General features: G+C 36.6%; 4 protein-coding genes across 4 annotated transcripts; 2 read left to right on the forward strand and 2 right to left on the reverse strand.

Annotated features, from left to right (window-relative positions):
• Positions 1 to 5720: 5720 nt before the first annotated feature.
• On the forward strand, positions 5721 to 7374 carry CLUP02_06845 (uncharacterized protein; the record flags this gene model as incomplete). The annotated part of the gene is made up of 6 exons (XM_049285842.1): positions 5721 to 5806; positions 5878 to 6336; positions 6410 to 6423; positions 6593 to 6843; positions 6891 to 7183; positions 7296 to 7374. The coding sequence occupies 6 exons, from the start codon at positions 5721 to 5723 to the stop codon at positions 7372 to 7374; spliced, it is 1182 nt and encodes a 393-aa protein (XP_049142985.1).
• A 661-nt stretch (positions 7375 to 8035) lies between these two features.
• Positions 8036 to 10136, reverse strand: CLUP02_06846 (uncharacterized protein; the record flags this gene model as incomplete). Its single annotated transcript, XM_049285843.1, has 9 exons — positions 8036 to 8227; positions 8287 to 8359; positions 8427 to 8767; positions 8843 to 8926; positions 8990 to 9426; positions 9490 to 9593; positions 9662 to 9787; positions 9861 to 10063; positions 10110 to 10136. The coding sequence occupies 9 exons, from the start codon at positions 10134 to 10136 to the stop codon at positions 8036 to 8038; spliced, it is 1587 nt and encodes a 528-aa protein (XP_049142986.1).
• An 8011-nt stretch (positions 10137 to 18147) lies between these two features.
• Positions 18148 to 19746, reverse strand: CLUP02_06847 (uncharacterized protein; the record flags this gene model as incomplete). Its single annotated transcript, XM_049285844.1, has 3 exons — positions 18148 to 18790; positions 18882 to 19637; positions 19709 to 19746. 3 exons carry the CDS (start codon positions 19744 to 19746, stop codon positions 18148 to 18150), a joined length of 1437 nt encoding a protein of 478 aa, XP_049142987.1.
• A 1173-nt stretch (positions 19747 to 20919) lies between these two features.
• On the forward strand, positions 20920 to 22799 carry CLUP02_06848 (uncharacterized protein; the record flags this gene model as incomplete). Its single annotated transcript, XM_049285845.1, has 3 exons — positions 20920 to 21122; positions 21202 to 22533; positions 22610 to 22799. The coding sequence occupies 3 exons, from the start codon at positions 20920 to 20922 to the stop codon at positions 22797 to 22799; spliced, it is 1725 nt and encodes a 574-aa protein (XP_049142988.1).
• Positions 22800 to 23727: the final 928 nt, after the last annotated feature.

The following is a 23727-nucleotide window of genomic DNA, read 5'->3' on the forward strand; positions in this document are numbered from 1 at the left end:
AAAAAAAGGGTAAACGACTTAGATTTTCTCCCTATAATTACTAATAAAAATCTATCGTCGCAAAAGGATATACTAGGGTAAAATATAGTACTAAAAGTACGATAATCGATAATTCTATTTATTTCGATCTATAACTCGTTACTACTATTAATACGAAATTCGGCGCCGATTAGTTAATAAGAAAAGAGGTAAACGACCCGAAGTTACTAATAATACGTAGCGACGCAAGGATCGTATATAAATACTAAAAATCTAGTAGCAAATACGAGGCAATTTATAAACCTTAAAAAGATCTTCCTAAAAGAGAAATTATACTTTAGGGGGAAGTATAAGGTCTTATAAAAAACCCTAATAATGTTTTATAATTATTATAAAAAAGTCGGAATTAGGGAATACTAGTATTATTTAGTAATTAATATCGTACTCGTAAGCAAAGCCTCTAATTATTACTACGAAGCAGTACGTAATCTCAATCGAAACGACTTTTTTAGTATAATTAACGTAATCCGAAGCCGCTTTAAGACCTATAATAAGAACCTAGAGCTCCTATTTAAGCTACGAGCGATTTCTTTTATATCTATAGCTAGGATAATAGAGGGTAAATTATAAGTAGAGATTCTTAAAGAGCTTATTAATCGAATTGATAAGCTAGCGAAAACCTAGTTAAATAAGGGGATAAACGAACAGAAAGTCGGATATTTTTATACTATAGTTTAGCGTATATTAGAAATAAAGATTACCCTATACTAAGTACCCGAAGACTACGAGACGCTCTACTCGAGGTTAAAATCTAGCTTTAATATTAAGACGAGAATACTATACCAAACCCACCTCTAAGCGTACGACGGCCCTTATTAATAATATTAGGTCGATCGAACGTATAATAAAAAAAGAAAAGAGGCTAGATATAGTAATCGTTAGTAAGGAGGCCCAGATTTATTAAATAAATAAAGATTTAACTTACGGGTAGGGTAATAAAAAAAGCAATACTATATTTATAAAAAAAAATAGATATTAGTTAAGTAACTACTCTGAAGAAGAGCGTATTAAATCGTACGAATAGTATAAAAAGTCGAGGGTAGTAAATAGCAAAACTAGCCCTCGTCGGTTTAACTAATTCCTTATTATATATAAGGGCAAATCCGGGGGTATAAAACCTAGCGATAGTAGCTAAAGTAGCGGCCTAAAGTATATACCCCCTATAAGAGATTCGGAAAATAAAGAAGATCTTACCCCCTATACTAACGAATTAGTTTATAACAAAATCGAAGATATTAATTACTCTTTTTTTACCCCGTTAGCCTCTAAAGAATATACGAGGCTAAATAAATAGAGGGTAGCGGAAGCTCTTAATAAGTAAGCTTTTATTTACGGATAATAAGGGAAGGTCCCTTAAACGACGGATATAGAGGCGGCTAAAAAGGCGAATTTAATAGGGCTAAAGCTTATTATTTTAATAATTAAAAAGAAGACGCTATCTCTCTCGATATTTAAAAAAAAGGAATATAGTACTGAGCATATCTAGGGGTAGTTAGAGGGGTCCTTTTTATATTACCTAGATCCCTCGAATACTAAGCTCGTATAAGTATTCTACGCGAGCAAAAGGTACGGCCTAGACGATTTCTATAGGATTATTATTACGAAGGTAACTTTGTTTACCTTATTATTCGCCTTATTATTAATATTACGTAAGCAAACTATATACCATATTAATCTACGATTTCTATAGATTATTATAGATATTGATTATGTAAGCAATACTGCTTATATAAGCTTACGTGAGCAATGGAAAGTACTGGAAGGTAACTGAATAATCTGGAATTTACTCGAGGCGGAATTACGTACTACGATTACGCATTCACTTACGTATACGCTTATTAATTATATCATAATTAATAAGCAATGGAATATTCTAGTAGGAGGTTTTTATGCCTATATATAGGCGTGTATTTGCCTACCTAGACCTTTCGTTAAGCAAGCAACTTCTCATATAGTAATTCAACTATATTACTCTCTTTACTACAAAAACCTCTTTTATATACGCTTATATCCCCTATATTCATATATTCTTGCTTCTATATGAATATTCACTTTTTATATTCTTTATAAGAATATCCCGCATTACCTCGTTAAAGCTATACGTGCTAGAATTATCTTAAATACTAGGGTATTATAATAGTTAATTAAAAAAAAAGGGCAATTCTAGGCGCTATAAAAGATCGCGCTAGTAACGCTTAATACGTTAACGGCGGGTATTACGAGGATTAGTTTCGGCCTAAATAAGGAAATCGTTACCCTAAGTATAGTAAAAGTAGAGATATACTTCGGAACGATAACTTTTTATATTTTACTTATTAATACCCTATTTCTCCTATATCTAAAAAATATAGATCGACTAGGTATTATATTTAATAATACGAGGAATAGAATCTTTAGTAATAAGCACTTCGAGGTAGTTAAATAATAATAGGGGTATGCGTTTATAAAGCTTACTAATAATACGAAGTCGATTAATTACCTAACGGAAAGTGAGCTTAGAAGATTATACCGGAGATTCGGGTACCCGTCGGTTACGAGGCTATATAACTTCCTAAAGTAATTAAATAATAATAATATCGAAATAGGGGCGCTAGAGTAGTTAACGAAAGTATATTATTAATATTAAATAAATACGCAGAGCCTACGTAGATTTAAGTTTAAATTACGTAATAAGCTTAACTTTAACTAGGAAATCGTCGTCGATATTTTTTATTTAAATAGTCGGCTAGTATTATATATAATTAACGTAGCTATATCCTTCTAAGTAGGGCAATTCCTCTAGGATCTATAAATAAAAATAATATAGGTAGCCCTATAAAAAAGCTAGATCGATATATACTAAGGACCGCTAGACGGTATTAAAACCGACGCTAGTACTAGCTTTAAGTTAGTAAAATTTAGGGATAATACGACGGCCTATAGTATATAGCTAAAAGTCATACCCGTTAAAGCGTACTATAGTATTAGAAAAGTAGAGAGGGCATATTAGTAATTAAAAAAGGCGTTTAGAATTATTAAAAAGGAAAATCCGGATTCTACCGACGACGAATGCCTTTAGATAGTACTTAAATACTATAACGATATTATAGGGCCTAATGGACTTATACTAACGCTATTAGTATTTAGAGTATATTTAAAAACGACCTTAGCCTTACTACCGTTATTAAGTATAAGCTAACGAGCCCGAGTAGTTAAAAAAGTAATACGGGTACTGCGCGAGGTAAATATAAAAAGGTAAGTTAACGAGGTAATTACTACGCGCAATAGGCCCGATATAAGGGATAATCTAAATATATTACTAAATTCGGATATATAAGTATAGTACGAAATTACCTAATAGTAGGCTGGGCTATATAAGTTAATTTCCGTTAACGAGCGCTCTTATATAATCGCGAGAGATCGCGACTAGCTACTTAAAATATTAATTACGGTAGTTAAACCGTACTATATAAATCCTAACAAAGTAATTTCTAACTTATAAGAAAAAGAAGAGCTAAGGGAAACTATATAACCCGCAGCAGAGGCATAGGAAATCATCCTTAATAAAATCGTCGTAATAGTACTAATAAATAACGAGGAAAAGGAAATTACTAAAAGGGCACTAATACTACCGGCGAGACGTTATAAAAGACCACGACGGCAAGCCCTAACGCGGCAATTTATTACTAATAATAAGGTAATTAACACCTTTTATATAGCAAAAGAGAAAGCCGATTTTGAGCTAGTAATTAAACTACGTAAAAAAGGCATAATTATAATTACTAAAAAGCCGTATAAGGGATTAGATCTTATTAAAGTAGACACTCTTTATAATCGAGGGGTCTATCGATTTATCCTATACGACCTAAAAAAACATATAAACCTTTACATATTTAAATCACGAATAGTTCGTAAAATTAAAAAAAAAGGAACACCCTAGCCGTACGAGAAGTTTAAATATGTAATTTAGGGGTATAGTAACGTTAGAAAAGCGACGCTACTTATATAATCGCTTACTATATAACGCTATAGCTAACGATTAATAATAGTACTAATAGTATTATTATAGAAGAAGGGATACGAGATTTAGAGCCGTGATATTACCTAGGCCTATACCCAATCGGCTATAGGGCTCATAAGGAAAATCCTAGCCCATCTACCGAAGGAAATAGCTAGTAAGTACTTAGAAAGCACGATTATTGAAGTGCTTAAGCCACTATATAGGCTCGTAGAATCGGGTACTTATTAATAGGCTACCTATTACGATTTTTATATTAATTAACTATTAATAATTACCTCTACGTACGACCCGTACTTACTAGTCGCGGAGTACGAAAGTAACTAATTCAAGATTATTAAAATATAAACCGACGATATATTAGGCCTATTTAATATTAACTTTATAAAAAATAAGGATAATGAGCTTTAGAAAGCGGGCTTCGTAGCGAAGCTAAAAGAGGTCCTTATAATAAATACCCCCCTAGTATTTAATAATAGGATTCTTATAATTAAAGGGGAAACCGTTATTTTTTAATAAAAAGGGTAGGGCGAAAAGATTAACCTTATTAATCCGAACGTAACTAATATTAAAAAACGGCATAAGGCTAAGCTCGCGCGAGGGGTATATATTATAAGTATTTATTAACTTAAAGTAACTTTTAACTACGCTAGGGTAGTATAAGCTATAAATCTAACTAAATAAAACGTCGAGGTACTTAATAAGCGGCTTAAATAATAATAAACGAATCTTAATCGAGGTCTCGTTTACTACCCGATCGACCTTACGATTAGTAAGCTTTACGTCTTTATCAATAGGTTATTTACGAATAATAACGACCTTATTTCGTAATAAGAGTATATTATTATCCTAGCTAATAAGAGTATAAGCGAGAGCGAATTTATTATATATAGTAATATAATCTATTACTTATTAACTAAAAGTAAATAAGTAACGAGAAGTATATTAGCGTCGGAGGTCTATAATATAGTTAATAGCATTAACCTCTCTTATATAATTTTAACGACGCTAAAGAAAATTACCGATCGAATTAGCCTTCTACCTATTCTAATAGTTATTTATATAGATTCCTACTCGCTATATAAATACCTCGTTAAATTAAGAATAACGAAAGAAAAGAGGCTTATAATCGATATTATAGCCCTTAGGTAATTATATAAAAGGCGCGAGATACTCGAGATCCGTTAAATTAATAGTAAAAATAACCTCGTAGACGCTTTTATAAAAGTAGTACTAAATAAGGGATTAGAGTAATTCGTAAGTAGTAGAAAAGTTACTATATAAATAAAAGGATAGGTTATATAAAAAGAGTAGAGAAAAGGAGGAAAAGGAGACGACTTAGTAAACGGGCCCGAGGTCGAATTATACCTCTAACTATAGTAATTAAATCGATAAAAAAAAGAGAAAGTTAGTATTAGATTAGAAGTTTAATTCGACCGCGGTATATAGCCGACTGCGCAAGGGCTAATTAGGGGCCCTATTTATAATTATTATAGCCAGCCTAACCTACGGTTAGAACCTCCTTTTTATACCTACGCAGATATTTATATAGTTCAATTGATCTCTTCGTCAACTACGGTTCGAACTAACTACCCTGTAATAGGGATACTAACAGTATTAGAGTTTTAGCATGACCAGTACTGCCTCACAAGCAAGGCTATAGTGGTGACCGTGGCTACTCTTCATGATTGAGCTTCGGATAAAAGCATGGCGCTGTCATGAGGGGAACCCGATTGCTCGGATGATGCTCGACCGATACATTTTTGTCAAGTAGCGGCCGGTGGGTTCAAATTCATGATAAGTAGCCCGCCCCTCAGAGAAACAGAATCGAATGAAGATAGGTCACAGAGGCATAGTGCAGCTCACTCTCAAGCTGTCCATATCTTTCTCAACGTGGCACCGTACCCGAAATCTTTCGCTAAGCCTGGGGAGAGGTTTATCTATGCACCACCCAGCACGCCCTTCCAGCATTTGACAGACGAGGAAGCCAAAAACTTTCTGGAACGTGGCTGGCTTCGCGTTGAAAACGCTATCGATCCAAATGTTATACGGAGATGGATGAAGGATCTTTGGGTCCGTTGCGGGTATGATGCTGGCGACAAATCCACATGGGCACAGGAGTACCTTCACCTGCCCTTCCATCGGCAACTTCGTTACGAGAAGTTCGCGCCAAAGGCGTTTGGAAAATCACTGACATCATCGGCGGCGTTGAAGCCTGGGATGACAAGCGAGAACGCTGGGTGGGGGACAATTTTGTGGTCAACTTTGGTTCCGAGTCCAGGTCCCGAGAGTCAGACAACGTAGAATCGCCCAAGCAGAAAGGCGGCTGGCATTGTGACAATGACTGGTTCCGACAACTTCTTGACTCCTCAGGAACAACGTTGACGGTCATTAACTGAGGTGCTTCACGGATATTCCACCAGGAGGCGGAGGTACTCTATTATGCGAGGATGGCTTACGAGGTATGAATCCATTTCCAGCTGTCATAATCCACAATTACGTCTAGTTCGGACTTGATGGCTATTGAACTCTTGCTGACTACTTATCTTACTGCAGAGGTTTGCAAGCGACTTTACGACCACCCTGAAGGTCTCGACCCAGCTTTAACCGCTAATGATCTGACTATCGGCGTGCGCGAGTGCGGGATATTCCAGACTGCCGAGGCGAAGAAGGGCGACGTCTTCATCCTCCACGGTCTGGTTCCGCACACAGCGAACTACAACAGTCACCACTATGTTCGCGTCATCACCAACACCCATGTCACCCTGAAGGACCAGCTTCATCTGGACCGACCTGACAAGAATTATGTAGGTCCTATGAGAGATGCCATTTCGACGACGCTAAGTTTGCATAGACCCTTGCGGAACAGGTCATTCTTCTAGCACTGGACCGAGAGTCTATCCCGGAGTTCAAGCCCACGCGCGAGCGAAAGTTTTGGTACCCTCGGAACTTTTGCTTCAAGGAAAAGAGGATTGAAGATGAGCTGAAGGCTATGAAAGATGCCGCAGCTGCAGAAGGACTGGACCCCAGCAATATTGATAGCATTTGGGTGAGTGAGAAAGCTCGGTCTGATTTCGCGAGGACGAATGGGTTGTTTTTACCAGTGCACGAAGAGGCTGGATTTGAGACGGCGCAGCACTTAATTCAGTAAGTAGAGAGACGTAGCGAACGTATAGAGATGTCTATATGTCCCTCAGTCTATGCGGGTAATCTGACAACTTGATGTGGAGATAAGGACTTTCTGATTTCTACCGGCCAGAATCATCAATCACCGGCGGAATCTACCGTTTGGTTCATATCCAAAGGATACTCGCCGCCGAGTGAATATTAACCAGTGATAATTTCAGTAAACGAGTTGTGTTTGTTAATTCTGAATAGAGATACAGTATAGATAGAATTCGCTATAAATCACGATACCTTTGAAAATATTGAGTGACACAACCTTCCAGAACTCATCTAGCTCTTTTAGGAATGAGTATAAGGTCTCGAATTCTTCGTACTGTGTACGAACGCGAGCGAGGTACTCGCAAGGTCGTTTGCGGTTGCACGGTTATTGTGACACGGAAGAATGGCTTCCTCGGCTATGGGGTTCCCGAGCGGTTAGGTAATCGAGGATCGAGGCTAAGGAAGACGTCTTTCCTTTTGCGATGCTGTGAGTAAGGGTCCTTCGTCACCTCGCAGAGGTCGGCACATTCCTCGGAGTTATGCGAGTAGTCCATCTTGTTGTGAGTCCAGGCCACGGCCCGAACCATCACAGGCAGGCCTGGACCGGATCGAGGAATGTTACTAGTAAGGGACGTAATGCCCGTTGCGAGCTCTAAGCTATCATCTGCTCTTATGGCCGTAGTGTAGTTTTACGCTTGGGCTAAGTCGGCTAGTTTGGCTCTTTGTTCAGTTTCCTCGATTCCTGAAGATCCCGGACCCTTTCGCGGACCGTGGTGCACAAAATGACTGTGGCACCTCCTACTTTAGGAAACCTTCCTCATATTTGTTGATCCATCAGAGGGCAATGACTTCGACGTGACTCTGCCTCTTCTGTTCTTCTTCCTCTTGATTCTTGACGTCCTCCCTGTCCATCCTTGCAACCTTTGCCTCATCGCCGTCGAAGACTTTGGCGACTTCTTCCAAAGTGAGATTCTTTGTTTCTGGGTAGAAGAAATACACGAACAAGAGATAGCAAAAGTTCAGGATCTTACGGACGGATCAGTTGAGGCAATTATGGAGCTGACCTCAAGGCGAGGGTCACTTACAGTGTAGAACATGGCCAGTGTCCATGCATGACCGGCTACTGTGAAGTTATCCCAAGCAATTGGGTTGGTATAGCTGAAGAACACGTCGCATATCAGCATTGAACATGAGCTTGGGAGCCTCACTCATTATGTGATCTCACCTTCCTAGGACGATCAACCCCTTGACAAAAATAGTTGATATGACGCCGGCCTTCGCCCTGAGACTGTATGGCATGATCTCCAACGCGTAGGCTGCCATGACCCCGGTCCACGCGATCTGATACGAGAGACTGAAGAGCCAGATGAAGGCGATTTGGGGGTACCCAAATCGGGCAAGGTCGTGAGTACGCTCGAACTGGGAGCTAATGATGGTCCATCCCATGTACATGAGCACCATTCCCGTGGTGGCTGTGAGGAATAGTGGTCTTCTACCAAATCGGTCTATGCACAATGAGAAGGATACCGAGACGACGAGAGACAAGAGCGTCTGGCCGCCACTGAGCTGTTGGGTTTGGAAATGAGCCGTCAGAATACTGCAGATGGAGGTTTTTGCTCAGTGAGGTAGATAGATACTCACCAGAACCTTGTTTGTCTGATCGCGAATGCCAGCACCCTCGTAAATTTTGTTGGCGTAGTTGGAGAAGAGATTTGTACCGCTGTACTGAGACACCATCGCCAGTGAGATCAACAACACAACCCTATACCTATTGCCCGCAGTCCGAACAAAGTCGAAGTAGCTGCTGGACTTTTTATCCTGGAACTCAAGAGCCAACGTCTGCTTCATCTCTCGAAACTCAAATACCACTGTCTCATTTGTCTTATCCCCATTACCGTGGTACGTGGATAGCATGTTTTCAGCGTCCTCGTAACGCTCCTTGGCAACTAGCCAGCGAGGTGACTCCGGGATCCAGTAGATGAGCGAGAGAACCAAGATGCCGGGGAACGCCTGAAGTATGGTGAGCGATCTCCACGACCAGTCGCCCATGATCCGGGTAGTCGCTAGGGCTAGCCAGGAACAGCTGGTCGATCCGACTCCGTACATGCAGTTGACGATGGCAGAGATCTTGGCCCGGTGCTGAGGGTGCGCGATCTCGGCTATCAGGAGACCGGCGCCGTTGAATGAGCTTCCGAAGCCGAGAATGAAGCGTCCGGCCATATACACTTCATGCAAGGATCAATACCCGGACTACTCAACAAAACCTGCGACTCAAAAGGCTGACTTACTTCCTTCGCTGTTTGATAAAGCTCCTATGAAAGCGCCGATGGTCTCTATGACGCAACCGATAATGATGGGCATTTTTCGGCCGTACTTGTCTGCAAAATATGGGCTATGTGAATCTGGGTTTAGCAGAAGTCTCACACTGGACCGCAGCTTGAGTCCTGTGGTCACACTCACACCATCCAGAAACTGGAAAGAGATCCGACATCGAGAATGGCAACGATGAGGCCGAGTCTTCCCCCTGCAGGATGATTGAAGGAACTTTGCCACTGATCCATGACTTGTGAAGTGTTCATAAGCTTCCTGCATCCCTTCGTCATGAGTATCTTGTTGTGCACTGGTGTTTTGGACTCCATGTGCAAGAGAAGGAGCTTACGCATCGAAGCCTGTCGATGCAGACATCATCATCAAGACACCACACCAGAAGTACAACTTCCTCAGTCCAGGGTCCTTCCACCACGTAACTGGTTCGAATTCAGGGGCCTCAGACCGGGCCGCTTGCGCCTGTGCATGTTTGGCGTTGCGATTGAAGATATTTCGGGCCATCTTGCCACGAATTCCAAGTACAGAAGGTGAGTGCTAGAGCAAATGACACAACGTATCGATCCCATATGTTCATCCGTACAAGAGGGTCATGGGAGTTTGCTAGCATTTAAGCTCATAGAGTCGACGATCTGTTAGTCGTGACCGGATAGTAATATAAGAAGCTATCGTAATAGCTTTAACTATCTATAGCCTTACCGCACGTTACGTAACCTCGGTTATATAATTACTAAGGCCTAATTTACTTATACCCTTTATATTAAAGCGAGCTTTATACTTATTTTTTATTTTTAATAAATAACCGTTCTTTTTATATATATTAATACCCCTATAATAACTTTATAATAATTATAAGCTTAGCTCTAACTTAGACCCCTATATTTTTATTAAAAAGTTATTTCTTAAGGATTACGTTTTATTATATCCTTTTTTATAATATTATTTAATTCTTATTACCTTCGTTAAGCTTATTCTTAAATAAACTAATATTTTTTAAAAAAACTACTAATATTCCTAAGTAAAAGCTTAATTATTAATAAGATTAGCCTAAGTAATACTTCGCTTTATAAATTAAGGCCTAGTTAAAGGATATTTAGGACTTATTAAACCTAAATAACCTTATTTCTTTATTAAATCCGTCTCTTTTTATTAAGTTTATTTTTTTAATCGAGGAGTACGTTAAAATATAAAATACTACTTAAAATTAAGTATATAAAACGGCCTTAATTAAATATTAATAAAGACTTAAAGAGTTTATTTAATAATAAACTAAATAGTTAAAAAATAAGATTATAATCGAACTTTTTATTAAAAACGATCGAATTAAATAACTAGTTATTTTAATAAAACTAAAGGCTATAATAGTAAATTAGGTACGTTTTATTAAAGAATATACCTCTTTTATTTAGTAAACTATATTTAAAACGATCTTTTATTTATAAAAAAAGAGATCGTACGAATTAATAAATCGCTAGATCTTTTTTATAATTACTTAAGAAATTTTAAAAAATACGAAAGAGGAGCTTATTAATTCCTTAAACTACTCCCTTTATATTATAATTAAGGGTTTTAAATAAAAATACGTACCGAGCGACTCTAGTTTGCTTATAATTATAAAAAAGGAATTTAACGTAGTTATAAATAGGGCGAATTCTAATATTAGCTTATTAACTTAGATTCAAAACTTTTTTTTAGCTTATTATTAAGTAATATAATTTAAACTACTTAAAGTCTAAAGGACCCTCGTTTCGAAAACCTTTTTTTATATAACTATATATCGCTTTATTTTAAACTAATTTAATTAAGAGCTTATTAAAATTATTAAACTAGAGCGAAAAAGGGAAGCGATCCTTAATATAAAATATTATACTAAGATTTTTAATAACTTTTTATATAAAGAAGTAGTATATAATAAGAGTTATAAACGAACCCCTATAATATTTATAATATTAATAAGTTACTTAGATTTTCCTAAATAGAACGAAATAATTTTTAATTCGTTTATTAACTACTTTTATAAAAGGACTTATTATTAAAAGCTAATAAACTATATAAAAATAGAGCTTATTTTAATAAGTAAAACGAAGTTAGAATACGTTTAGCTAAGTACTAACGACGCTTAGAAAATAATTTCTTATTTAAACTAAGAAAAGTATATTAACTTCTATACTAATTTTACTTAAAAAGGCTAGATTTATATAAAACCCCCTTTTAAATAGAGTAATAGTAACTAAGGTCGCTTTAAAAAAATAACTAAAATTAATGAGCTAAATAATAGTAAAAACTCTAAAAGAACCTACTTTTTAAATATTATAATTATAATTATTAATATTAGTTTACTCCTTAAGCTAAGTATAAAAGTAAATAGGAATAGTAATCTTATTATCTTCTCTATCCTCTTTATTAACCTATACTTCTTTTTTAAAAATATAATTATAAATAACTATAATACTATTTACTTCGTTAATAACTAATTATTTTTAGAGCCGGATTCTATTTAATAGAATAATAGTTTAGAGAATATAGATTTTAAAATAGCCTCTTATTTTATTATTATTAAAAAAACGAGGATTATATATAATATCTTTATAAAACTAAAAGGGCTTAAAATAAAATACCTTATTTTTTATAATATCGGTTTTATTAAAAACTTTTATATAAACGTCGTATTAAAAGCTCTTTTTTAAAAAACTAATATTTAATACTCGGGTTTTAATTATACCCTTTAGTTTAGTAACGAATTTAAAAACGTTATTATTAAATAGCTCGAGAAGAAGGTTAATCTAGTTTTTTTTAAAATATAAGCCCTATTCGTTTTATTTTCTACTTAGAAGTTAGTTTTTACTTATTAATATAATTTTAATACGTAGTACTTAGTATTTACGTTCTTTATATTAATTAAAGAACGACCGATTAAATATAGCCTAGTTTTAGTACTTTAAATTTAAATATCTTATACTAATAATATTTAAAAAGCTCGTCCTAGCTACTTAAGGAGTAAGGATTAAAGGACTAAGCTATTTAAAATACTAATACTATACGACTATTTATATAAAATAGGTTATTTTATAATATACTTTAGAACGAAAAGTAACCCGACCCTATTATAAGATTTTATAAAACCTTTTTAACTACTTACTAGCTTATAAATAAAGTAAGTAGCTAATACTAATTAAAAACGAATATTTAAGTAGGATCTTCGTTTTTTTATAAGTTACGAAGACTTATAATATAATATTCAAAGTTTTATACTTTTTTAAATAATAAGTACGTATATAAAAAAGCATAGCTATTTATAAAATCCGATAAGACGTAAAACGTATAATAATTATAATTAATAGTAAAACTCGTTTCTAAATATAAGTACGGGAGCTAAGAATAGACCTAGAGACTACTTTTTTATATATAAAAGAACTAAATAAAGGAGGGGAACGAGCTAATTAAAAAATTATTAATAAAGCGATTAGTATAATATTAATAACTAACTTACTAAACGAACTCTAATTAAAAGCTATATTAGTTATAGCCTACTAATATAATATTAGCCCTAAGTAACGTACTAACTAATTATTATTAATTTAAATTAAAAAAGTCTAATTCGCTTACTATTTCAAGTAATAATAATTAATAAATATACTAAAGCTCGCTTATAATTTACGTTCTTATTAAGAGTAAACGTATATATATAGCTATAGAGTATACCCTTTTAAAAAGGACTATAAAAAAGGAATTAATAAGAGACGCTTTAAAATAGAGTAGAGGGGATATATTAAATACTTTATAAATTACGTACCGAACGCCTATAACTTATATAAGATCTAAATCCCCTTATTTTTAAAAATTATTATTATTTAAAATATAATATTTAATAAAATAGCTTTCTATTTAAAAAATAATACTAAAACCGTAATTCGTTTATTTAAGTTAAGGGCCGTAGTAAATAAAATTTAATAACCGCTTATAATAATTAAACTTAAGTTCTAATTACTTAGAATTATAAATAAAAAAGAGGTTATATTAATTAATAATAAAGAGTAGTTATTATTACTTATACTCGTTTTATAAGAAGTAAATAAAGCTATAAAAAAGCCTAGTTCGTTTCTAAATAAATGAAGTAAATAACTACTTACTCCTAAACTAACTTTAGATTTTAAAAGTTTAGAGTTAAATACGAACCTTACTTAGTTAATTAAAGTTATAAATAAGGTTATAAAAGAAGTCGATCTTTTCATTAAAAAAATCGAAAATATAATATATATATAAATAAAAATAGAGACTTCTTAGAGCTTTTATAAAAAAGATCTTTTTATTTAACTAGATTTTAATAAACCTTTTTAATAAATAAGCTTATATTAAGAAATAAGAATAATAAATAACCTAACTAATAACTTTAATATAATTAATATATATAGTTAAGAAGAGGACGGGTATACTAAATAAAGCTAGAGATTAAAAAACTAATTATTAGAAATATTTATTTAAAACCTAAGTTAATAAGAGTAATTCAGGTAGTACTCTTTTTATACTTAGGTAAAAAGAGACTAGGACACCTTTTTTAATACGTATATACCTAATTAATAAAAAGCGGTTAACGAAGTAACCTAGGGGTATTAAATACTATATTACTACGTTTATACTATAATTAATAGAACGAAATACGTTTTATTAACTATAGTTTAATCTAACCGAATTTACGTAGATTAATTAATTACCCCTCTAAAGAAATAAAATGATATTTTTAAAATACTAAAACTTTTAAAAAGTTAATTCGTAAAAGTAGTATAGTTAAAAATCTAAAAACTAAAGGAAATAAATACTTAGAAAGTAGTTAGTAAGGCGTCGGTTATTTTTAAGCTAATACTCTTTAAATAAGTATTTAATTATAAGCTAAATAGTAATAATTATTTTGATTATTATAAAGCGAGAATTTATATTAAAAAGGACCTTTGAAAATAATACTCTTTAAAAAAGACTTACGTAGCGACGCTAGTTACTAAGATATTTAGAATAGTTATAACTATTACTACTTAATTTAATTTAAAAGTTTATTAATATAATATTCAAAACGCCTTTTGAAATATAATTAAAAAACTAAGCGACCCCCTTATTATTTACGAGCTTCTAAACGGCTTTTATAAACTAAGAATATATATTAAACTCGAGCGGGCCTTATATAGCGCCCGCGACGCTTTATTATTATAATATAAAAAGCTAGTATTAATTTTTAAAAGTCTAAGTCTCTTATTTATATATAAAGACCCGTATTTATTTTAAGATTTTATTAAAAAGGTCTTAGTTCTTTTTTATATAGATAATATCCTTATTCTTTATTATAAAAACTATATTTATAAAGCTAATTAAGTAACTAAAAAACTTAAAAAAAGTATAAAATAAAAAACTAGGGGCTAGTTTCGTAATATCTTAAAATAAGGGTCGTTCGTAATTAACTAAATAAGAAGATCTACTTAGCTTATAATTAGTATTTTAAAAAAGTAATTAAGAAGTTCGATTTTACTAATTTTATTACTCTTATAACCCTTTTATTAACGGTCCTAATTAAAAAGAACTCAAGGATTATATCCCTAAGTAAAACTAAGTCTTTTTAAAAAAAGGTCGGATCGATATTATATATAGCGATTATAATTCGGCCTAACGTTACTTTTACATATACTCTACTCTTTTAGTTCTTAATAAACCCGTCCTATTAGTATTATTTTATTATAAATTAGGTTATATAATACCTTTTTTATACTTAATACTTAATAATATACTTCGGGATCTCGGGAGGTAACTAAGTATTATTAATCGTAAATAACGCTTCGTTTATAAATAATAAAAAGACTTAAAAATCTTTATAAGGTTTTATAATCTCCCTTTTTAATAGCCTTATTTAATAAAAAGTAACTTATTAAAATATAATAACTACGTTAATTATAAAAACTAAATTACTAAGCTTAGAATATATAACTAAAAGAATACTCGCTCTTAAATACCTTTTTAAAAATATCTTACTTAAGCTCGGTAATATATAAAAAGTATATTACGATAATCGTTAAATAATTAAATTCGTAGTAAAAAAAAAAGAACGTATTTTAACTTACTTATACTACGTTAATATCTAAAATATATAACTATAATAAAAATACTTAAGAGGCTTATTCTAAGTAGTTTATATATTAATAAATAAGATATTAACTAACGGTCTTATAAAGAACCTTTTTAAAGCGAAATTCGAATACTTCGTATTATTTTTAAATATAAAAAATATATAATAAATAATTATACTAAACAAGGGGAAGTTTAAAAAGTAATAAAACGGCCCGGGGGGCCCGGTTCTTAATTAAAAAACGTAGCTTATAGCTAAGGAATATAAAGTTATTTTAATAACCCTATTAAGTTATTTAAAAAGAGGTTATTTACTTAAGAAAATAAGCGTATATTTATTTAAAAAAGACTTAAATACGGGCTATATACTTAGAAGGATATATAAATTAATAAAAATATTAATTCTAATTCGGATACTATTCACTTTTATAAATAAAGTAGCTAATACCGTTAAGTTTTTAATAAGTTCTTTTAATAACGCTTTTAATATAAAAAGAGCGCTTATAAACGCCTTTTTTATTATAGCCTCGTTTATATAAACCCCCTTATTCTTTCCCTTATTTAAAAAACCGTCGTACTTAAAGGCTTTATATAATATTATTATTATATAAATTAAGGTCTATATATTAAGTTATAAATAATAAATAGAACGAGGATAGCTTAGAATATATTTTATAAAATATAAGTAGTTTTATATTGATAGCTACGGCTATTACTAACTTTTTTATTACTTTTTATTTAAAATATAAGAACTTTATACTTAAGAACTATATATACCCCTTAAGAATAAGGGTATAACTTAACTTTTTATAGGTTTAGTAGCGTTAGTATTTATTATTAATATACGAACTTAAGAAGTACGTATTATTTAAACAGTTACTAAGGGCGCTTTTAATATATTTAAAATATTTATAACCAAACGGGGGAGGTAAAAGTATTAGCTTGTAATAAACCTTAGTATTAAAAATAGTACTAAGAGGGTCCGCTATTAAGAATTAGTTTTATAAATAATAATAATTAAGAAAGTATTATATATATAGTTAACTACTCTATACTTTTTAAAAAGAAATAAAAAAAGGGGCTATAAACTTATTTTACCTCTCTAATCTTCTTAAAAAAAGTCTTTTTCTTTTTTTTCTTTTTATTTAAAAAGAGATAAGAGAGGGGGTTATAAACCCTTTTTATTTATACTATTCTTTTAAAAAATAAGGACGTCTTCTTAACTTTTTAAAAAAAATAAGAGAGGGGGCTATAAACCCTCTTCGTTTTTATTACCTTTTTAAATAACTTATTTAGTTATAAGGCCGCTACTTATTTAATAAAATAGTTAAATTAATATTAAATAAACGAGGCCGTATTATAACTAAAATATAAAATAAAAGAATATTATTTACTTATTTTAAGCTCGTAGGGGGGGGCTAAGGGAGCTACCGCTCTCCCCCGAGGCTATAGCTTTATATTTATATTTCTTAGTTTTTTATATTATAATAATATAAGCGTAGTTTCTAACTAATTATTTTAATAATATTTAAATAAAAACAATACTATTAATAAAAATCCTTTTTTAATAATATATATATATAAGAACGCGGGTATAAAAGCGAAAAGTAAGGGTATATATATATAATAGTAATATAAATATAAGTTAAAAAGGGAAGGAAAGTCGGTATTATAAATAGCGGCGAGAAATTTATATATTTATTACCCTTAACTTATAAGTCGATTATTTAGTTAATAAAAAGCCGTCCCTCGGTTATATTTTTTATTAATAATATAGCTTTAAAATTACTTATAGTAATAAATACGAAAATTAATTTATAGCTAATTTATCCCTCGCTTATAACTTTATATATAAACCGATTTATTTTATAATTCCTTTTATAAATAGATTTTTATATATTAATATTTAGTTTTCCGCTTTTAATAAACCTTTTTATAATAATACGGGTAGTTAAGCGCGCTTTTTTTTAAACGTATATTTATTTAAGGGGGTATATTATAATAGCTTTAACTATTTATAGCCTTATTATACGTTACGTAACTTTAGTTATACAATTACTAAGGCCTACTTCGCTCGTACCCTTTATATTAAAGCGAGCTTTATACTTATTTCCTATTTCTAATAAATAACCGTTCTTTTTATATACTTTAATACCCCTATAGTGACTCTATAATAGAAGCTAAGAGAGCCGGACGCTAGGACTGCCGTAACCTTAAATTATTAGAGCATTCTAAAGTTTGTTTGATGTGCTGTTTTCTTATAAGAAGATGGAAGATAATATATGGGCGAAGATAATTGAAACTGAGGAGTCACGCGAACAAGGGTTAACCCTGTGCGTACTTCGATCGCAATCATATCTGCCATCTCGTATCTTTGAGGCATCAGACGATGCATCGGCGGACAATGGATTAAGTCGCACTGCATTTTGGTGGTTCAGATTCTAGATCAAGAGAATACATGTATGTGCAATCATCAGATAGGCGACTGTTTACACTTAAGTAATACGACATGCCTTTTATACCAGCTTCCGCTTCTGGATCTTCACCGTAGCATCTCTATCAAGACTTACGACACCTCGACACTCCGCCCCCTCCATGCCCGGACCTCTGCTCGCTGGTGAACCATCTAAACGCGACCAGCGCACAAACTCCATGTCGAAAGTGGTGACCATCATCGCAACCGCCGCAAGAATCTCATGCTTGGCGAAGAATCTCCCAGGGCAGATGACGCTCCCACCACCATACGGACAGTAGTCACCCAGCTTGACTTTGCGCATTTCTGGCTGCAAGAAACGCTCGGCCCAAAAGTCGCGTGCCGGGTGGCCTGGGAACGCCCATACTGCCTCGTCGATGTGTGATAGCCAACTGGGTGCCAGGATGAAGTTGTCCTTCTTGAGCGTATATCCGTCAATCTCGATGTCTTGCCGCAGACGCCGCGAGATGGGGATGCTCGAGCGCAGACGCAGGCATTCGTTGTATACGGAGTTCAGCAAAGGCAGAACCGCTAGCTTTGTGATATCGATATCGAGTACTGATGTCATATTCGTACCGACGACCATGGCAGTCTTCACCTCGGCGCGGATTCTTGAGAGGAGTTGCGGGTCTCGGACCATCTCGAATAACATGTATGCGGTCATGGGAACGGCGTTAGCATTGATGCTGTTCAACGGCAGAAGTTAGCAGATGACCATGGGAGAAAACAACAGGAAAATATCGGGGGTCAGGAGAGATAGGAAGAGACACCACTCACGCCCAAATGAGGCCCATATGCATTGCTGCACGTCCTTCGAAGCTGATACCGTAATCAACAAGTGCAGCGTTTCGCTCACGCACAAGCCTGTGACCAAAGTTCTCTTCCCAATCAGCATCGCTGTCTGGAGGACAACCAGCAGTTGCTGCCGCCAGCCAGTCTTTGGTGGCTTCAAGAGTGCGGTCGCGCGCTGCCCAGCCTTTGCGACACACTAGCTTTGGCAGCCCCTGCATAAGTGTCATGAAGGCAGCATCGTAGTCCCAGAATGTCTTGGCTTCCAACGAGCCCTTTTGGAGAATTCGCGGACCGACTAAAGTAATGGTTGATGCAGCGAATTGGTACGTCTGTAGGAAGTCGTATAAACCGACAATCGCTGGGGCTGATGCGCCTTCTGGACAAGTCTTGAGCTGTTCGGAAAACTCGAAGACAAATTTGGCCGTCAGAAAGTCTACGGCTGACTTTTCCGTAAGGTTCTTGAGGTATATCCCATGAAGTATGTGCCAAATGCGTCCTTTCCCTACAACGCCGGTCTCAGACTGGTTGAGAGTACCAGCCCCTGAGTCGTCCATCCCCAGAAGGGCGGCATCGCTGGCTGGAAGACCTTTGACCTTGTGTGCGATACGCAACTGCATAAACTCGAACGAAAGACTGCTAGACTGTCGAAAAATCGCTTGAATGTTCGAGGCGCCCATCACGAGGTACATGGAAATAGGACCTAGACGCATAGTCACCGGTCCTTTTGTTGGTCGTTTGGCACTTTTGTTACGGTAACGTCGATCAGCATGATGGCCATATACTCAACATATAGTACTCAAGGATAAACTTACAGTGTTTCCTCATAGAACTTATGAGGATCTCTGATCATCTGAATGCCATTCCCAACCCATGGCAACCAATATGCCAAGGTAGGTGGCTCCTTTCCTCGAAATTGGCGGTTCTTCTTGCTGCTGAGGTAAAAACGGCATGATGTGAAGATGTAGGTGCACAAGCAAACACCAAAGATGACCAGCACAAAGTATTTGAAAGCGTGAACTACGGGCCAGGAACTGATCCTTAGTAGAATCAATTTGATTTGATGAGTGAATGGGAACTCATGATCGTCCATGGTGGAATTTCGAAATCTCGTGATGTTGGCAGGTTGCCGAGTCACCTCGAAAACCCGAGCCAGCTCCATTTCCAGTAGTCTCCTAATACTTCAGTGGATTCAGTTCTCGTGCTGCCGCGCGGAGGCTTGAGCTTGACGACTTACACACATGCTGCTCAGACTTTGCTGAAGGATGATACATAGTGGCACCCGGGCTGCATGTGATTGTGGTCATTTGCTGTCGAGTAAGAAGCACTGTGTCCCACAGACCGTAAAGGATTGTATTCCCTGCCAGAGGCTTGGATGCTATTCCACCGGATCTGGGTCAACGGCTTCAAAAGTGGCCGAATTGCCCCGAGTGGCATCAGAATTCATACGGAGCACATTTGTCTCGAAGGATTCGGGAGTACGACGATGCTATCAGCCTTACCAATCAGGTGTATATCCTTTATGGGGGGAGAGCCTGAGCCATGGGAGCGGTTCTGGACTCGGTAATCCTGGTAGGGGAAGGGACGCGATTTACACGGTGCAAAAAATCGCTAGATGATGTCGATGTAACAATGTCTACCAAGATAGTAGCTGACATGGGTACATGTGGATATGTGTAATGGCTACACTTGCTGATTAGTGTCAGCGGCCATGCTAGTGGTTCTGCTGCCTAAGACAACGAGACTAGTCTGCAACCTTGCATTCAGAATCACGATACTTGGCATAAGCACTGTGAGCACAGCCAAATGGACCCGCAAAGTCAGTCGCGCCATAATGATGTTGGGTTGCACTGTGTCAGACTAGGATTGTAGGGCCTAGGACCAATCCAGGGCACTCCGGATTGTTGATGATCCATAGGCCCAAATAAGGCAACGCTAGGTTAACGGAGGCGACCTCCGAAGTGAAGGAAGAAAGAATCATCACATCGTGGCCATAATCTGTTGGGCAAGTCCAAAGAAAATCCAGATGGCCACGAGTGAGAGGCCAGACTCAACCACAATGCCAAACAGTTACTCAACTATCATCATCGGCGCAGGAGAATCTGGAATCGCCGTGGGTTGTATGCTCAAGACCAAGCTGGGTACTGGCAACTTCCGAATATTCGACAGACAGAACGGTGTCGGAGGGGCATGGTTTGCCAACAGATACCCGGGCGTAGCCTGCGATATGTAAGTGGAATCAGTGTGTCGGGAGGCAGAGATGATTGGCCTTTTCTGATCGTGACGTCGGATCTGACTGTTGATGCAGCCCGGCGATTTTCTACTCGTATTCTTTCGCCCCAAACTATGAGTGGACGACCTTGTTTCCTCCAGGCCAGGAGATCCAGCAGTACTTGGATGGTGTCTGCGACAAGTTTGATATCCACAGCAACATTCAGCTCAACACCGAGGTGTCAAGTGCTCGATGGATTGATGAAGATGCCGAGTGGGAAGTCAAGGTGACCAGTCTGAATCCCCAAGACAAGACTTCAGAAGAAGAGGCTCTCCGGTGTAAGATCCTAATTACATGCGCCGGTGAGCTTGTCGAGCCCAATATTTGGCCGCAGCATGTCCCAGGAATTGAGTCTTTCCGAGGACAGGTCTTTCACACCGCGCAGTGGAAAGAGGATGTTTCCCTGACAGGAAAAGATGTTGTCGTAATTGGGGCAGGCTGCACTGCAGCGCAGCTCGTTCCGGCGCTGGCAAGCCCAGAGATTGCTGCGAAGTCAATCACGCAGCTAATGAGGGGACCGCCGTGGGTTATGGCTCGACCTGAGAAACCTCCTCCGCGTTTGATGGAGGTTGTTTCCACGTTGCTTAGAACCATACCTGGACTTGGCTTGTTTCTTCGGCTTTGCCTCTTCCTGTACGCTGAATCAACATGGCTCAATGTCGGCACGGGCTGGTTCGGCAAGAAGCGGCGACAGTGGTTTGAGAAAAGACTCTCAAGTCACCTGCGGAAGACGGTGCCACCTAGATATCACGACATGCTCACACCACACTTTGGTGTTGGATGTCGGCGGATCATTGTCGACGGTGGATGGTTGGAAAGCTTGAGTCTCCCCAATATTGAACTTACCGACAGACCTCTGGTTTCAATCGAACCCCAGGGCATTGTATTAGGTCCTCGACCAGGAGAAGAGCGCTTGGAGTCCATCGACGAGAAGTACCACAATGAAACCATCCACAAGCCCGCAGATGTCATTCTCTTGGCAAATGGGTTCGAGACTTCGACTTACCTCCATCGCTTGAAAGTGCAAGGGAAAAACGGCAAATTTCTTCACGATGTCTGGCAGGCAAATGGAGGCCCTGGCGCGTACCTCAGCACTGCAGTTCACGGATTCCCCAACTTTTTCATGGTTCTGGGACCAAACTCCGTCAGCGGCCACTCATCAGCCATTCTAGCAAGTGAAAATGTGACAGGATATGCTCTGAACTTCCTCAAGCTTGTTCTGAGCGGACAGGCCCGTACTGTTGAGATTCAGCTAGAAGCCGAGCAAAATTACACGGCTGATGTGCAGAGAAGGTCGCTGGACAAAGTCTGGCAAACTTGTCACAATGGCTACATACAGAATGGAGGCTGGAACAGCTCGATATGTCCGTAAGTCACGCGATAACTTTCATTTCACTTGCTCAATCGTTTAAAAATACAAGCTGACGATTTGGCATCTTCAAAGCTTTAACCAAATCCATTTCGGGTGGATGTGCAAACATCCGATATGGCAGCACTGGGATATTGCATATACAAAGGCTGGAACTCAACAGAACAACTTAGAATTTTCTAGACGTCGAAAAACGGTGTGGGTGATTGCTTCATTCTTGGCTATATTTGCTCTTCTTGTTGGGTATTATGGCAGATTACACTAGTCGCTGGAAACATCTAGACATCAATTCACCAGGCGGAGAATGAACATACTATTCTTGAAAGTAATAATTCGCCGATACAAACGAATGGCTCTGGGCGTCTTACTTCTAAAAGTAAAATCCACGAGACGATACTCAGAGCTGCCCTGCGATCAACTTCTCTTTCCACCTTGTTCATGTAGATTACAACATCCGTCTGCTTTCTTGAACATACTCTCTAGATCTGACACATCTCTTTACCGAGCCTTGGTCTCGCTTCGACATCGCACTCGCCCCGTCATCGTTTCTTTTCTTTCTGGATGAAAAGTGTCTGCCTAAGACTACTTTAGTCGGGTTTTCACCGAGCTGGGTGCTCTAGTGCCTTGTCTCAGATGATAGCATAATTGCCACTTAGTCCCGCTGCCAGGGCGAGCTATCCATAGTCTGGACTCTCGAAAGCTGTATGCCGAGCAAGAAGAAGCCCAATCAGACAAGATTATGTGAGAACTGCTGCTAAGCGCCAAGAAGTGAGGCTGGTATTTCTGCAACACCCTGCTCATCTCTGCAGGTTCTCGTCTCTGCAGGGGTGAAGTGGCCGGCACTAGTGGGGAGGGTTACAACGCCGTCAGCGCCGGGAAATCCTTCCCAGCGGGTCAACGGGAATCCTACGGAAGACCCAATTCCAGCTTAGTGCTCACAACTGACCGAAAAGATCAAACTTTCGCTTCTTTCTGACACAGTGTCACATTCAGCTAGTTGAATGGGGAAAGACTGTCGTGAAGTTCGTTGCCCTGTATGATGTAATGGGAATCTTTGCAATTCGATGTGAGAGCGAGGAGCTTCGGCATGTGATTTCTTTCCCTTCTGTCGTTGGCAGTGAAGTCTGGCAGTTACGTTGAAGGCTGAGGATTCTGAATAACGTCGACAGCCGGTACAACGGTTTCAGAACGCG

Source organism: Colletotrichum lupini, chromosome 3 (genome assembly GCF_023278565.1).
Source record: "Colletotrichum lupini chromosome 3, complete sequence".
Taxonomy (NCBI): Eukaryota; Fungi; Ascomycota; class Sordariomycetes; order Glomerellales; family Glomerellaceae; genus Colletotrichum; species Colletotrichum lupini.